We start from the raw sequence: 17673 nt of genomic DNA, 5'->3' as shown, positions 1-17673 counted from the left end.
GTGAAGGACGAGATGGTGTGGTGGCTCGCCGGAGTATGGGATTCGCGATGGCCAGCCGCCGGAATCCGGGGATGAGGCGGTGGTGTTCTTGCTGTTCTTCATGAAGAGGAGAGAGAGAGAGAGAGCGTATCAGAGAGAGAAAGGATAGAAGAGAGAGAAAGAAAGTTGAGAAATGAAAAAGTTTTGAGAAAAACTTAGTTTACTTGCTTCACTTTGCTTCACTTAGTTTACTTGCTGCCATCTTGTGTTTAGTGGAGCTCTCTAATTGGTGCAAGGAAAGGTCCAATATAATTGATACAGACTACCATATGTTGGCAAGATACAATTGGACAATTTGCATTGTTGGTAGTCATCAATTGGCCAAACAAATTAGGGTTTGATTAGGGTTTTGAAGATGAGTCTCCAAGTCCACCATGTATTGGTTGCTAGGAAAATATGTCAAAGGCCAATTGGACAAAGTGTAGGGCTTCAAATTACTCAAGGATTAGGGCTGACAAAGCAGCCTTACTTTTAGTATAATAAGATAAGATAAGATAAGATAAGATTTATATCTTTCTCCTTGCAAGGGTTCCTCCCATATATAAGAATCACCTTTGAATACCATTACGACTTTAAAGACTTTTATAAGAATTTTAAAGAAATACATATAAAAAATACGGATTGAACCAAGAATCGCCTTCATCAACACCACTCTTCCCCCAACGACACATATATTCCACAATGAACCCAACCTCTTTTTAATAGCTCCCACTACCAATGTAAAAGTATAAAAAAAATTATTTTCAATGTAAAATTTCTTCATTTAATTTTTTTAACAAATGTTTTATGGGGGCTTGTCGGCTTGATGCCATGACCCGTAACTTTAGACAATTTATTCTATTTTTAATATTAATTTTGAGTGGCACTTAACCAGACCTATTATTAGACAAAATATCTCGATTCTAAGATGATATAAGAGTTTCCTCCATGATTCGCTAGGTCGTCATGCTATAAAGTTTTTGATCGGGCAATAAATCTTATATCGATTGTGAGATGACCTGGATATGTTTTTATAAAGTAAGACAACCCTCACGGTACAAAATTGACGTGGAACTTGAAAGTGAATGTTAATTATTAGTAATTAGTAGTCCAATTTTGCAATTGAGAGATCCTTTTCTCCAACAAACAACCCATGCCAAAACAACCAATTGACAGTTGCCACAACGTTGAGTTATGTTTTGATGCGTTGTTAGCTACATCAATAAAAGAACATGTTCATTACCAAAAAATAAATAACAGAATATATACTTGAAAGTGGCGTAAAAGCTTTCATTAATATTAAAAACAAACAATAAACCAACTTAGAACTTATGAAGGAAGAAAATATTGGTGCAACTCTAAAACATTGATTTATTGTAAAGGACCTCTAACATTGATAGTAGTCATTTAAAATGTAGTTATCAATGAGATAACAATTATCAATATTAGCCGGTCGCGCATGTCGTCTGTGTGATCCATATTTTTTATTATGCAAATTTATATAAAAAAATAAAAGATTTTTGCTGTTTAAAAAAAACATGTCTTATGTTATGATGAATTTATTAATAAAAAATTTTTTCTGCTAAAAAAAACATATCTTATGTTATGGTGAGTTTGTTAATAAAAGATATTTGTTGCTAAAATAATCAAGAATATTATTGGTATTATGAAAAGTCTACACTAAAAAATTTGCATCTTGTTTATACATAGGTATAGATTAATGTCGTTTTTTTTTTTGTCAAATAATATTTCTTTTAGCAATTTTTGTCGGATTCACGGTATAAATACAGTTAACAATAGGAAGGGTAGGTATTTAGTTTTGTGTTTTAATAGCAAAATGAAAAAAGAATATATATGAACGTTTTATCCAACTCAAATCAATGAAATTTAATCGAGCCTAATAACAAATGGAAAATATTAAACAGTGCTCCAGACACTAGTTAAACATATAAATATAAAAATTTTGTCTTGGAATTGGTACATATAATACATTGAAAGTGTAAAAAATTATATTATCAACATTAATTTTATTTTTGATATGCTTAACAAGGGTCCGAAACACTGTTTAACATGAACTATAACAAATTTAACTAAAAACAAGTAACTAAGGGTGGACAGTGGGCGGATATGGGCAAGTTCGGGCTCAAAGTTGTCACCCGGTCTAAATCGCAGAGTCAAAAAATAAAGCCCAATTCACCCAGAAAATGAAGAACGGTGTTCACGGATTCGGGTTTTTGCAGTTTAAGTGGTTTGTTGGGTGGTTTGAAGCCGTCTGACATAAACTTTTGTGTGTGTAACACAATAATCAAATTTTAACACAATAATCAAATTTTTATATAACACAAAAATCACATTTTACATTAATATCTAATAAATTTTTTGTATTATCTCAAATCACAAAAATATTTTGAAATTAGTTGTATGACAATATATTGATGATTTTTTTTATAGAAAAATATATAAAATTATTTTTCAGTGTATTCCCATTAAACTTTTGTGTGTGCAAACCATAAAACAATACAACAACAACAACCACAACAAAAATATTACAAAATTAAGAGAGACAAAATCTCACTTTAGGAGTATTAAACTTATTCCATAAACATATGTATAGTATGCCAAACTTATTCCAACCAAAACAAAATAGATGTCTTGGAACATATTCCAAGCGAAAGAAAATCTCAAAATTAAGAGCACATACAAAGTTTTTCCTTGATGCAAATTAAAAAATGCACCAGCAAGTTGCAATAATAATATAATTTCGCAAAGAAAATGAAAATACTCACTTTGAATAGTGTTTGAGGGAAATTCTAAAGTAGAACTTCTTTTGGGACCGTCTTCAAAACCCCTAGGAAAATAATTAGAGATATTCTTTTGCCAGCCTACTCATTCTGACGTGCACCCTGCGAATTTACCAAAATACCCTTGTTAGCTACTTATAGAAATTTTCATTTTTATAACGTCTGCTACTTAAGTAGCGAAAGAGTAAAAAAAGAAAGGCATATGACGCGTGAGTAACTGATATTATGGTAAAAGTAAATCTCAAATAATTATTGGACCTCACAAATACCAATCACATTCTACTTGGGCCATATCCTGCTCCAGCATTTGATTTCAGATGCCGATGCAAAATCAACAAAAAATAATAAATAATACTAATAATAAGAAACACTGAAAATGTATACATCATTCAACAATTTATGGAAATGGATCGGATGTAGTTAGTGGTTGCTGGTTGGTGTATTATCATCTTTGAATCGTTGGATCAGCATCAGACGGTTTATATTTTAAAACAGTTTTTAATTTTTATTTAATATAAAATTTGAGATTGAAATTCAAATTGTCTGATCAAGATTGAAAGATTTTGAAAATATCGACTGCATGACTACACAGATTTGTGACCTTACTGAATCCAAATCCACAATTTATAATAGACAAGTGATGACAGAATAAATTAAGAATATGATTTTAAAAATATAAACAAACGGTGTGAAGGTGTGGGTAACTTTTACACGGACAACAACTAATGTTTTATCTTTCTATCACGTTAAATTATTACATTATATATTTAAATATTAAATACTAGTTGGTCTCCCTCTTTGGTAAATTGGCATCTCTCATTTCACTATTCCCAATCAAATAACCCCTCCTCCCTTACCGGTCGGGCCAGGAGGATGCACAGTGAGAGGGAGAAAATATTTTTTTTTGGAATAGTAAGAGGTTCATGATAGTAAGAAAAAATAAAGAAAATCGAAGAAGAGTGGGAAAATCATTTACCGGAAGGAGAGATAAAAAAAAAAAAAAAAGGTGGCATAAAATATGGAACAAAATGTGGGGATAGTTTGGAAAAGTGAGAATAGTAATATTTTAATTTAAAATAATGACATGACAGATGAAGAGATTTTATTGATCGTCTGTGTAAACATATTATACACTCTCTGTTTAACATCGGTAAACTCATAAATAAAATCAAAGTGATGTAATGTAACAATATTATAAGTTATGTGATAATAACTTAACCTATAAATAAACAATATATATACACTTACTTCTACACTCATGTTCTTATATTTTTCTAAAAGAAATACTGTAAACAAGAATGTATTTTGTATTTCCTTTTAGAAATCATGAAGGAAAAAAAAAAAAACAAGTGGAAAAAAAAAATGAAACTAAACCGAGGGGGGAAAACTAAGCATACTCTGAAAACCTTTTAAATGAAAAAATAAAATAACCAAAAATAAAGGTTTCACTTTTTGTTTTAGATGACTATATAAAATCATCTATTAGTGATGGGTCCAGAAGAAATTGTGCAACATTATGATTTTGGGTTGAGTCAAGAACAAAATACTATATAGATTATAAATTTAAACATCATCAAATCAATTGTAGTATATAGAATAGATTATAATATGGATTGCATAGTTTGACGAAATATATGTATTGCATAGTTTGCCTTATTTTGTCTATAAATGGTATTTGATATTTGTTACTGTTTTAGCCTTTTACTTTCTATGCCCACTAGTACAAATCAAAATATATTTTCGGATGAGTGCAGAACTATATATAGATTATACAAATCAAAATTAATTAATTGTGATTGTTTTGTTGTTTTATTTTTAAGAAGCTAAATTAGCTTATTCAAATTGGTACCAGAAAGAATTAAACCTGGAGGAGATACTTCCAGGTGTCAAGCCATGGTTTTGTTATTAATTATGGAGCTTTGTCAACCTGGTGGAAGAGTGGTTCAGAATGATGATGATGATGATGATGATGCGGGGATTGTATCATTATTATGGGTAGAGTTTTGGGCTATTTACAAAGGCATGCAGCTGACAAAGGATTGTGGGTTTATGTGCATTGAGGTGAAGTCAGATTTGTCATCAGTGGTGTCTCTGATATCTAATGATTGTGGTTTATGACACCCTTATTATACCTGTTTAAAGACCCTCTCCTGCAGTTGTCTTCTTGGTTTGTTATTCATGTTTATGTTTATTGGAAGAAAAAAAACTAATCAAATTACAGATTGTTTTGCCATGCATGGTCGTATTTCTAGTATAAATAGTGTTAGGGTTTTCGATATTGTTTCTACGTTTGGTTCTCTAACATTGACCACAAAATGCTTCTTTGGTAATTTTTTCTAGAGGTTTATAGTTTCTTCCTTTGCTTTGTTTGAGGCTAGCCCCTTTATTTCCACAAAAAAGAGAAGATAGAAACAAGTTACACTTTCAATTCAATTGTATTCACGAATTATGTTTGGAAAGACACTAGTTAAGGATACAAATATAGTAAAATAATCTTAAGATTTGTGTAATCAAACTATTTAAAGGATAAAATATATTGTTTTCATTATAAAAGTTACAAGTACTATTTTTTTTCTTGCCCTAATGTCCTAGGGGCATTAGTTAACATGATACATTATGTTTTGAAAATTGTTCTTTTGGCCCTCTGAGTTGCTCCTGGGCCCTCCAAAAATCCCAAAATGCCCTCAATTATTTGGATTGCAAGGTCCGAAAATACTGTTCTAGAACAAAAATGCAGAGTTTCGAAGACAGAAACACCATTTTGGAACGTAACTTCCGAAGTGGCACAGGTTTTAAAAAAAAAAAATAGGTTTGAGAAGTTACAATCCGAAAACGCTCCATTTTGAAACGTAACTTCCGAAGTTGGTGTTTGCTCAAAGGAAAACTGGGATGAGCAGTAAAGGTAGCATTTTGTTTTAACTTGATGTTGTGTACTTAGTGTTTTATTATCTCTTCCCTTTTTCTCTTGCAAGTGGGAACATACCATGTCATTCCATTGAACCCTAACGGTACCTTTGGATGCTTATTGACAGAAAAGTAAAACAACTTCAGAAGAAAATAAAGCTTGTAGCTTAAAAACCATTACACGTCTCATCACTATTGCTTCCTGAAATTGGTTTCCTTTTGCTTCCTAAAATTCCTCCACTCACTATAAAGGTTCTACTTATGCTTCCTGAAAGCTTGGTTTCATTTTGCTTCCTGGCTCTCTCACCCTACTGCAATTGGTTGTTGATGTTGTTGCGAAAATAAATAAATAAATTTTGGAACCTAAGATCCGAAATTATGGACGTTCGGAATCTACGTTATGAAATAACCTGAGGGTAATTTCGTCACTTTGAGAGGCCTGAAAGCAATATAGGAGGGTCACAAGAGCAATTTTCTTATGTTTTCTTCCAGACATTGTTCATTAGTTCCACTTCAATCAAATATTTGCCCCTCATTTTGCTCCATATGGACAGTGGTGATCCTTTACATTAAGATTTCTAACCTAACTACAGAAAGACTCTGGGAACATGAGTTATTGTGATCATTACCTATAAGATGGGCCTATGGGTAGTCCTTTTGGGGTGAACAAGGGGCGTGTGGATATATATTTTGGTAACAGTCTTAAGCATATGTTTGGTATCATATGTTTGGTATCACGGTGGGTATGCCAGAATTAGTGATTCACAGAGTTAGCTTCTATGAAATCACGGTGGATCACAATCACCATGATACCAAACATAGGCTAACTATATATTTGTTCAAAGTTTTGGAGTTGAAAAGTGAAACGCCATTAATCCTCATTATTCATTGTTTCCTTGTTTGTTTTTTGAGTGATTGTTTCCTCTTTGCTAATCTTGCTTGAATCATAAAACGACATTTATTTACTGAAATCCTCCTCATATGAAAGTGACTATTTGGTTCAACAACCATAGCAAACCTAACTATAGCTTGTGATGGATGATTAGAAGAAATTTCAATTCTCAAAATCTGATCAGAAGAAAAATTGTTTAAAGGATTTGTGCCTAAAAAGGTTCGATAAGCGTTTGAAAACACACATATTTATATGCACAAAAATACAGGCCTAAAGTTAAATGCACCTATCTTGTATTCTTTTCTATTAAGGTTAAATTCTAAGGCAATATGTACATATAAATAAAAGTAAAAAATATATATGTACAATTACAATTAAAAATAAATAAATAAATGAGAAGAGCTATGTGTAACCCTTTCTGCAATAAAAATTGGGTTATATGATTATGATATTAATTATAATTATAACTAAAATTAGTATAAGGAAATTTTTCTCTACCGTCATTCAAGAAAGTGTTGCACTGAGACCTCTGTTGATCCTCCAGCTTCAGTTGTTTCGCTTATTCTAACTGACATTGTGGCCTTGTAGATTGCCAAATCTGCTTTCTCCGCAAGTGACTGAGCCTCTTTGCGTTTTTGTATTGCAAGTTCCATCTTTTGAACTGCAGCGGCTTTAGCTGCTAAAGCCCTTAAAATCTTCAGCATGACATCTTCATCCAAAGGATCTTGTTCACCTGTAACTGCTGTAAAATCTTCATCGAAAGCATTTCGTTCACCTGTAATTGCTGTAAATAAGTAGGTCAGGGTGAGTTTTACAGCATGCATCTATAGACACAAAAATATACATGCAATTAAATGCTCAAAGTCTCAAACCCCATTTTTTATGTCACCCTAAGAAAACCAAACTAGATATAAAAGTGAGGACAAAGAGAACCAACATCCCATAAGCAATAGGACTTCAAAATTCATTTGAAAATACAACAAGTTCATTTCTCAGATATGATAATTCAAGATCTCATATTCATTACAAAAAAATTACATACCATACATACATACATATATATATGTATGAAGCATTACAAGAAAGATATAGGCTAAACGCTAGAAATATTAACAAAAAAACTTGAGTTTACAAAGATATCAAAAATCAGATCTATATCAAATAAAAAAAAAAATAATTACAGTCCAATTCCAACAGGTCCAGTTCTAGTATTTCTGTTGTGCAACCCACTTGGGTTGGTCTGGTGGGATTGACTTGGGACCTGAGAGTGTGCTCCTCCTTAAGGTCTCAGGTTCGATTCTCTCTGATGTTGATTTAAGTGGACTAATTTAGCTTCCTCAAAAAAAAAAAAAAAGTATTTCTGTTGTGCAGTGTTGCATAAGGGTTAAAAGAATGATAATTGCATTATTATATCTACCGAGACACCAGAATAACTACATCAAAACTCCACTGCAACAGGTTGAAATAACTAAAACAATCAAATTAACTGTATTCTGGCAGAACTAGACAAATCCGCATCCTACGATAAACTTGCCTTGTGAAACAACTGGAAGATTGCTTCTACTTCTTTGACTAGGATGTCTCTTAAATGACCTCTTCTTTCGCAGCAAAGGCTTGGGAACAAATGGACATATCTCCGATTGATAATTCTGAAAAAATAAATTAAACCAACTATGTCAGTCAGATAATGAGGTTGAACTGCAGTTTACAACAATAAACCCAACTTGGTATATAACAACAAACTTAATTTTTGAAATTTCACAAAATCCACTACCCTGCAGTTACGAAACAATTATATCCCTTAATAAAATGTTCCAGATAATTGCACGAGGATGAGCATTGAAAATGCTCCACATAAAGCATGCATGCAATAATGGGAAAGTTACCTGGAATATCTTAAGCAGCGATGAATGCTTTCGTTTCCTTTTTCTCATCCAGTACCTATGTACAGCTTCTACAACCTTCTTGCTAACAACATTCAGACACCAATAAGTCACAGATTTTTCATCATAACAATCATCTGGACTACAATAATAAGTCTTCTCCAAAGCATCAACAGTTGATTCAAAATCATCCAGTGAAACATGTTCTTGAAACTTGTTATTGAAATTGCTCACCCATTCTTCATCTTCAGAATCCATGTCATAATTTGCAGTTTTCCTTCTCATTGCTCTGTAAAACTCGTTATGATTTGTGGATATATAAAAATCCGGCCTGTTGAAGGAAACAGTACAACTGTCTGCGTAGTTAGAGACTTCACAGACACCTGGTACTGGAATAAATCTCGCAGCAGGAATTGGAATTTCACGTTCGGCACACTCCTTATAAAGATTCTTAAATGCAATCCAGTCCTGATGCTTAGAAAACTCTAGTTTCCACCCGTTGATTAACGAGACCATTCTAACATGGGTGTACCGATTGGTAGAGCAGGGTCTCATTACCTTATCAGCCTTGAGAGTGCATCGTGTCAATCCATCTTTCTTTACTGCGAGATGCCATTCTCTTAAATCAGGCCGTTCTTCTGAAGTGACAACTGCGCCTTCTACCCTGTAACATCTGTCGGACTCGACAATCAATATATTTGCAGAACAATAAGACGAATCAATTGCTTCTTTTGAACCCTCCAAGACAGACTTTGCCTCTGAAAGGATTACAGCAGCGCAACTGTTAATTTTAAGTTTCTTATCAGAGGCGACACCTGTACGACTTTTTTCCCATCCACCCTTCGAATCATAAGGTAATGCACTGTTACTTCTGTTCTCCATTGAAGGATTTTGTGCTTCCCTAATCCTGAGTGATGTTCTCCTCGTCTGAATGTGTTTAGAGTTCAAGTTTTGACATTGTCCATTTTGACCAGCTAACCTAGAACACTCAACAGATACATGTAACGATAAACAGTCATCTATTTCTATAACTTCAGGGGTGATACTGATGGTTCCACTCTCATAAGCTTTTCCCATGTAGGAATCACATTGAATCGGCAGTTCAATTTGGAAACCAGAGAGATCAATATTCTCCTCAACATCAATAGGAACATTTACCAGATTACATTCAAGAAAAAATGACTTGAACATATATCTCAGAAGCACTGCAGTATGCAAGTACTTGAAACATAGAGGAATAGCAGAAAAATCCACACAGAACAGTGGCATGAACTGCTTTACCCCAAAAAACCGGCAAACCCCAATGTTGGCAGTAACAGAATCCTGAAAGAACAATAAACTCACATGTTATGTAAAATCATGGAGTAATAAACTAGGAACAGTAAAATCAATCAACAGATAGATACTGAGATTTATTTTTAGATGTGCTTGGGACAACCTGCGAATTTCAATGAATTATAAATCTAGTGTCTTGTATTGAAATCAAAATCATATATTATCAATATCAGAAAGTTAATCAACTATTGAGATTCAATTATTTATTTTTTTTCACTTTGTTTATGGCACTATTTTATCACAATTTTTTCAAATCTATCCCTAAATCCACCCTTTTACGGTAACTAAATATAACAAGAAAACCCCACTTTTTTTTTACCATAAGTAGTAAATTACAATCAATAAATAAATGTAGGGATAGGTATAAAAAACAATATTTTAAGAAAAAAGATAAGATTTTTACCAAAAAAAGTTAAAATAACAAATACAGTATTGTCCACCACTAATCACTCACCACCATGAAGTTTTCATCAATTTTACAATTCATTACTAACATCGAGGGAAAGTAAATAAATGCATTAAAAAAACTGTAAAAAAAAAAAAATATAATCTTTTACAGAGGATCATGATTTTTACCTGAAAGAATTGAATTCCACTTGATGCATAAGCAGAACAAATGGGCTCTGATAGAACAAAAGAAGAGAAATCTTCGATTGTGAGTCCGAATTTTGCAACGCTACTCAACACCACAAACAAAAAACGCGAAAATAAACCACTGTCTTCTGAACATGGCTTCACAATAGCCGCAAGCACACATTGATCTTTCACTTTCATCCTCTTCCTATCTTCATTCTCAACAATTCTCTTCCTCTTTCTGATAAATTTAATCCCGTAAAACCTATCATCCTCATCGTCGTCGGTGTCATTGTCACTGTCGTCGTTAGTCACTTCCACGTTGACCGATTCCGGTAACCGCCGCCCTGATCGTAACACACTATCGGTGTTTCCGTTTGTCGCCACTCCAAACACCCTCGTCGTTCGCCTAATCCCAACCGACGGCATTTCAGAATTTAATTCACAGTTACACGAGTCAATTCAACTCAGTAACGAGTTTAATTTGACAAAACTCGGATCAGAATAAAAAATTATAAAAAAAAAAAAGAAAAAATTGATACAACAACAATAACCAACCCCGCTAAAACCTTTACTTCGTTCTATTGAATCAACAGCATCAAATCAGAGAAATATTCACATAATTATTCAGAAAATGAAAATCGAAGAGAGAAAGAAAAAAAAAAGCGAAAAGTGAAATTGATCATGATTTGGGATTCAACTGAATTGAAAAGAGAGATCTAAGAAACAGAGAGAGAAATGGATCGAAGTTGAGAGAGAGGAAGCGGGAAAGAGAGTGTGGGGAAGGGGGTTAGGGTTTATGGTTAGATGACAACGGTGTGGATTTGTTGGATGGAGAAAATGGACGGTGGATATTTGTTAATACCATAGAGATGTAAGAGTGAGTTTGATGGTGTCAGGTTCGAAAAACATACAGAGAGAGGACAGCGGCAGCTATTTTATATGACACGTAGGAGTGAGATCGTTCTGCAAAGACAGAATTGTCCTTAAAATGGGTGTTGTATGGAAAAAGAGATGGTGTTGTTTTGGAGGGTAGAAATGTCAATAAAGGGATGGTTTGTGGGTTAAGTGATTTTCGTGTTTGAATATTTTTTAACAAAAAATAAGGAAGAAATGCTGCAAAAAGGATTATTATTTGGGATTTTATTTACAACATTTCTGTCCATAATTTTTTTAATAAAACATCATGCTTCATATCCATCATTAGAGTTTACCTTGCATTTTTTGTTTTTAAATGAAAATTCAGGGCTAGGGGTTGTCAAATCTAAGGGACTAGTTAAGCCTCCAATATTATATTATAATTTCCGAGTTCGATCCTCAATTATATTATAAATCAAGAAAAAAAGAAAAAAAACCTAAGGGACTAATTTGTCTAATGTACTAGAAACAACATGCACTGAGGGATCTAAATGGATTAGTAAAAATCGATCAATTTGAAGATCTAAATCAATTTAATTTTTTTTATGAGAGACAATTCACTTTTTTAAATTTATTAAATAAATAATGTATTTGGTTTACTTTATGTACCAGATACATGATTTATGATTTATTCAATGAATCCTAATAAGTATAGAGTCTGCTATAAAAATAACTAGAGTAATATCAATATGTTTTGACTGTTTTTTTTTTTCATTTTTTTTTGTACTAATCGATATGTACAGCCTTACTTTTATATACTCTTGGTTTAGCTTAACATTAAAAGTGAATCGTCGTTCAAATAAAATAAAACATATTAACTTGAATAACTTCCTTCACTCTTTGAACTTCATTTCAGTATCAATACAACTATATACCTCTTTTTCACTCTCACGCCTCACTCCCTTAAAAAATCATAAGTTTTGTCACCGCCATCGTTTCCAGTGGATGTATTTGATGGTGAACTATCATTAATTTTGAGTATATTATATTGATTTATTTAAATTGAATTTGTTTGAAAATTAGCGAGCGTAAAATAGTTTGTACGAAATATATTGTTTGGAAAAATTATAGCAATGAATACACTGGAAAAATTATAGCAAGAAGATACACATGATGGATGCAATGTTTTAAAAGATAAATATTTTAAACCGATTAACGGAACCAAACTGGTTTCGTTATTAAAAAAATACTAAAAATTGAACCAAATCGAGCTGGACCGATGGAAATTTCATCTCTTAAGATAGGGAAATGAGTCCCGATAAGCTGGACCAAGAATTGTTACTATTAAAAATCGAGCTCAGGTTCTCTTAGACGATTCGTCCTAGAGAGAACTCATTAACCACTTGAGCCCAATTTCCAATACATTGATTATTTTATTATGATGATTTTAACTAAAAGATCAAAATTATGAAAGACAACTGCTTATAAGAGTTTAGTAAAATTAAAATGTAGATGGTGAAATTCTTGCCACTAAATTATTTGGAGAAAAATGATACATTAGGTGGCAAATTTTTTTTCTGTCAAAAAAAGGTGGCAAATTTTTTTACTAAAATTATGTGCGACAATATTATTATAATAATAATAGATAAAATGTATCTAATCTATACATGTGATTATTTTTGTGTTAACCCTTTGATTTTTTTTAGGATATAAGACTCCAATAATTTAAAATTGGCCGCAGGATAAATAGTAGGATATTTTTTATATTTAGCATATTTTAATAAAATATTACACTCCTTTCCCTTTTCTAATTAATATAAAATTCATCATTTTTAGTAAAAATGGAATGTCCATCTTTCGACTCTTTTTAGGAGAGCCATATGGGACAAACCTTATATATATACTATAAATTGATAACAAATATTATACAATGCTTTAATATTATATATGTCTATAAATTTGATGGAAGAAATCTTGACAAATAAAGGATGTAATATTATTCCACCAAGTGAAAGGTATAAAAATAATTACAAAAGACGACTATTTATTTTCACAATTATCAATTTGGTGAAATATAATTGGATATATGGGTAAAACAATTAAATTTATAATTTGTACAAAACAAATATTTTTCTTTAAAAGTAAAATGGGGAATGAGCAATTATTATTTGGTAATAAAATGACACACTAGCTTATAGTGGCTTGGCTATTTTACATTATTTACATGGCTTGAAACAAACAACAATCAGAGGTTGACTAACAAAGTTGCGAACAATATTCCCAGAAGCACCACGTAGCTGAGAAAATCAAAACAAACCAAATGAATTTCTTTATCAATAGAAAAAAATATCATAAAGCAAAGCAAACACATCTCTTGATATTATGATTAACAATAAAATCTATACATTAAAGCAAAATCAAATCCATATATTAACACAATTGAGATTTTAAAATCTCCATTGTGAAGGAATAAAGTTTAAACAACAAAGTAATATAGAGAAAAAACAATTCTTTTGCGAGTCTTTTTTAGGTTAACCAAGGTCTAAGGTTCGATCTCTACTATGCAGCAATATCAAAAGTTTTAGGAGAATTTGTCGCTCATTTGAGTCTTATAAAACTTGAGGAATTAGTCGCTGCAATTGCGCGCAGAAGATACCCGTTTTATGCACAAAAAATAAATAAATTCCTATATATATATATATATATATATATATATATATATATATATATAATTTCATAAAAAGGCCAAATTATCGATTGAATTTGATTTATGCATCGTCATTTTCCTTTTAGTTTTTTCTTAAAAATAAATAACATTATTTTCTAGTAAATTAAGAGCATAATGACATTAAAAAAACGTAAGTATTTCAACTATGTCAGCATCTCTAGTAAGTCTTAATCTTATGTCAACTGTTCATATGTATGTTGTTAGATAATAAGGCTTTTGTAATTTCTATTTAGGGTATTGATAATTCAATCTATTCAATGAAATTATTTTAGTGTGTAAATTTGATTTCTCTTTGATCACAACCCTTCAAATCCAACAAGCAACTGGTTCTGAATTGTCGTCCGCATAGTGGATCAACCTTGGATGATGCAACATCATGCAATAATGGCAGCAGAAAATCAAAAGAAGCTAAAGCATATTTGCACTCCTCATAGTACAAATATGTTTTAGCTTCTTTTGATTTTCTGTTGTCATTGTTGCATGGTGCATCATCCAATGTTGATCCACAATGCGGATGACAATTCAGAACCAATTGCTTGTTGGATTCGAAGAGTTGTGATCAAAGTGGAATCAAACTCAAAAACTAAGATAACTTCATTGAAAAATTTTAAATTATCAAAACCCTAAATAAAAATTACAAAAGTCTTATTATCTAACCATATATATATATATATATATATATATATATATATGAACACTTGACATTAAGACTTACTAGATATGCTAACATAGTTAAAATAATTATTAGTTTCTTTATGCTCTTAATTTACCAAAAAAAATGTTATTTATTCTTAAGTGAAAAAACAAACAAAAACGATGATGAGAGGAAATCCAATTCAATCAATGTTAACATTTGACCCTTTTTATAAAAAAATATATAGAGGAATTTTTTTTTATTACATAAATCGAATATCCTCTCCACGCAACTGCAGAGATTAATCACTCGAGTCTTGTGGGATTCAAATGAGTGACAAACTCTCCTAAGTCTTTTAACACTACTGCATGTCGAAATCAAAGATCGAACCCAAAACATTGGTTAAGCTAGAAGGGATCGGCAGAAAAATTGTTTTCCCTTTATTACTTGTTTAAACTTTATTCCTTGAGATTTTAAAATCTCAATAGTAATAAAACAAATCAAGTTATATATAATATAAATATTGTGAGAACACACTTTCTAAGACACACATTTCAACACTCGTTTTATTGGCTAGCATTCGTATGTGTGCCACTAAATTATTTGGGTATCATTGAAATTTAGCGAGACACATGAGAATTGTTCAATAAAAGAGTGGGTTGCATGTATGTATTAGAGTGTGTTTTACTTGGAGTCACCTATATAACATAGTTTGGCTCATGCTTCTGCATCATCACCTCCCATTTTATGTGCTTTATCATATTAACAACGAAACTACAAGACAAAACAAATTACTTTAGCAAAAAAAAAAAAAAAAATTAACATAATAAAATTCAATGAAAACAAAACAAAGCCAAGAACACTTAAAAATTCATACCTAATAGATTTTGTAGGATCATTCTTGCCCTCCAATTTTACATCATTCAACAATGGATCAACATCCTTGTTGATGTATATCACAAAACCGAAGAAGAAGAAGAAGAAGAAGAAGAAGAAGAAGAAGAAGAAGAAGTCACTTTATTTTATTTAGAGCTAGAGTGAGTGAGATAGGGGGGCGAGGGTGGAAGAAGAGAACACACAAGAAAATATAAAGAATAAAATTTGATATAGCAATGAGATGAAAATTAATAAACACTATGTGATAAGATTAAGAAGTAATAGAGAATGATCAGTTGTGGGAGAATTATATAAGAAATAAAAGAGGTCAGATAAAGTATGTAATAAATTAAAAAATTGACTCTTGACCAAAAAAATTTGACTTTTGACTTTTGACCAGAAAAAAAATTAAAAAATTGACAAGATGTTATAAAGGGAAATACTTAGCGATTAAGTTTAGAATAAATCATATTTAAAAAATATATTTGGTCATGTTTTACAAATAATAAACTTGAGAAGATGTTATAAAGGGAAATACTTTGCGATTAAGTTTAGAATGGTCCGTTTGGCCTAGCTTTATTTTTTAGCTTATGCAAATAGCTTATGCAATATAAATTAAGTTTTATGTTATTTTATATGTTCACACTAGTGAAAATTGTAATTTTATAAGCTATTTTATCACAAACTACCTTCACAAACTTATAATAATATATAAAAATTGCATAAGTTATTTGCATAAACTTTAAATAAGAGGAAAAAAAGTAAGGTCAAACAGTGTCCCCGAGGCAGAGGTTAAGGAAGCAAAAATAGTAAATTGACATTGAAATTTGTGTAGTCAACTCCTCAAAAAATTTAAAAATGTTATTTTCTATTAAAAACTTTTTTTTCTTGGTTTCCTTAACCAGTGTCCGGGGCGGGACACTGATTAGCATGACCCAATATATATTTGGTCATGTTTTACAAATGGAAGTTACTATAGACATTATTGGAGTGGCTGAGGTTCGAACCCCGAATTTCACATTTTTTTACATTTAAAATGTGAGTCTTGTCATTAGGCTACTTTACAAAAAAAAATAAAATAATAATAATGGAGGAGAGAATAAATACTATTAATTAAATTTAGAATTAATGAAACTCACTTGGGTGTTGGCCTAGTGATGATTGACGTTGAACTTGATAAAGAAGACCACAGTTCGATTCCCCACAACTACGATCGGAGGAAGCTGAAACTATTTGATGTCAGAACAGACCCCCAAACCATGATAGTCCAATGTAAACTCTACTAACAATGAAATTCAATATAAATTATGCACTCTTCCATTTCATATAATTAAAATGGGATATGGAGTGTAGTGATTTGACGAAATATATAATTACTATTAAATGACATTATAAAATTATTTAACAATATCGGTGTCTATCCTATTTAATTTCCTCTTAATAATATACACTAATGCATATTAATAAATAGACATATACTATAATAATAAAATAAATAATATATTATAACAAATTAAAAAATTAGTTTATGTAGTATTTACTATTATATATAACATATTAACTTTTACTCCATTCGATCTTATATATAAGAGAAAATTTATTTTTTAGATTCATTAAAAATATAATGTATCTAATTCATAATATGGTCTAGATACATTAGATTTTTAACGAATTTAAAAACTAAATTTTCTCTATATATACCGAACTTGCTCGAGAATTAATGAATGACACTTCGAAGTCCGGGAATCGGCATGGGGAACTTCCACCGGTTCTAGATTGGAGCCTGCGGGTTTTGAATGACCTCCCTCTCATGGTAAAAAAAGTGGTTAACCATCTCGAAAAAATCCATATTGTCCAGAGAGAGTATATATTAATTTAATATAGCAAATTTCTAGTATTGGATTTAAAAATTCAAAATCATTTGATACTTTTTCTGATAACTTCAATTGAACGTACGACAAACTTTTAAAAAAACTGTTGAATTTCAATAGTCGGACATAACTACATTTTTTGATTTTTTATAAAAATTTATGGAGTTGATCTACTCAATGAGATCTTTGAATTCAACGGTTGGATTGAAGAAATATAATGCCGATATCGAATTATTAAGCGGAGTAATTCAATGAAGACTTACTCCTGGAGTCAACAGATCTCTCCCCTATTGCTATTAT

The 17673-nt window shown here is 31.3% G+C and overlaps 1 protein-coding gene and 1 long non-coding RNA gene across 6 annotated transcripts; both read right to left on the bottom strand.

The window, feature by feature from the left end:
• Positions 1-2593: 2593 nt before the first annotated feature.
• Positions 2594-11320, bottom strand: LOC123920368. 5 transcript variants are annotated; one of them, XM_045972655.1, is made up of 5 exons: positions 10410-11312; positions 8502-9821; positions 8150-8264; positions 7114-7390; positions 2594-2921 (listed from the first exon to the last, which is right to left on the bottom strand). In XM_045972655.1, the coding sequence occupies exons 1-4, from the start codon at positions 10833-10835 to the stop codon at positions 7116-7118; spliced, it is 2136 nt and encodes a 711-aa protein (XP_045828611.1). In that variant the 5' UTR covers positions 10836-11312; the 3' UTR covers positions 2594-2921; positions 7114-7115. The 5 variants fall into 5 exon arrangements, with proteins under 5 accessions (XP_045828611.1, XP_045828605.1, XP_045828603.1 ...); XM_045972649.1 differs by having other exon boundaries at positions 2839-2921; positions 7114-7399; XM_045972647.1 differs by lacking the exon at positions 2594-2921 and adding an exon at positions 6833-7033 and having other exon boundaries at positions 7114-7399; positions 10410-11320.
• Positions 11321-13264: 1944 nt separating this feature from the next.
• Positions 13265-15765, bottom strand: LOC123920364. Its single transcript, XR_006813615.1, has 3 exons — positions 15504-15765; positions 15325-15400; positions 13265-13561 (listed from the first exon to the last, which is right to left on the bottom strand). It is a non-coding gene; the product is annotated as an uncharacterized LOC123920364 (long non-coding RNA).
• Between the last annotated feature and the right edge of the window lie 1908 nt (positions 15766-17673).

The sequence above is a fragment of the Trifolium pratense genome, linkage group LG1 (assembly GCF_020283565.1).
Source record: "Trifolium pratense cultivar HEN17-A07 linkage group LG1, ARS_RC_1.1, whole genome shotgun sequence".
Lineage (NCBI taxonomy): Eukaryota > Viridiplantae > Streptophyta > Magnoliopsida > Fabales > Fabaceae > Trifolium > Trifolium pratense.
Note: the sequence above shows the minus strand (reverse complement) of the source record. Positions and strands in the feature narration are given on the sequence as shown.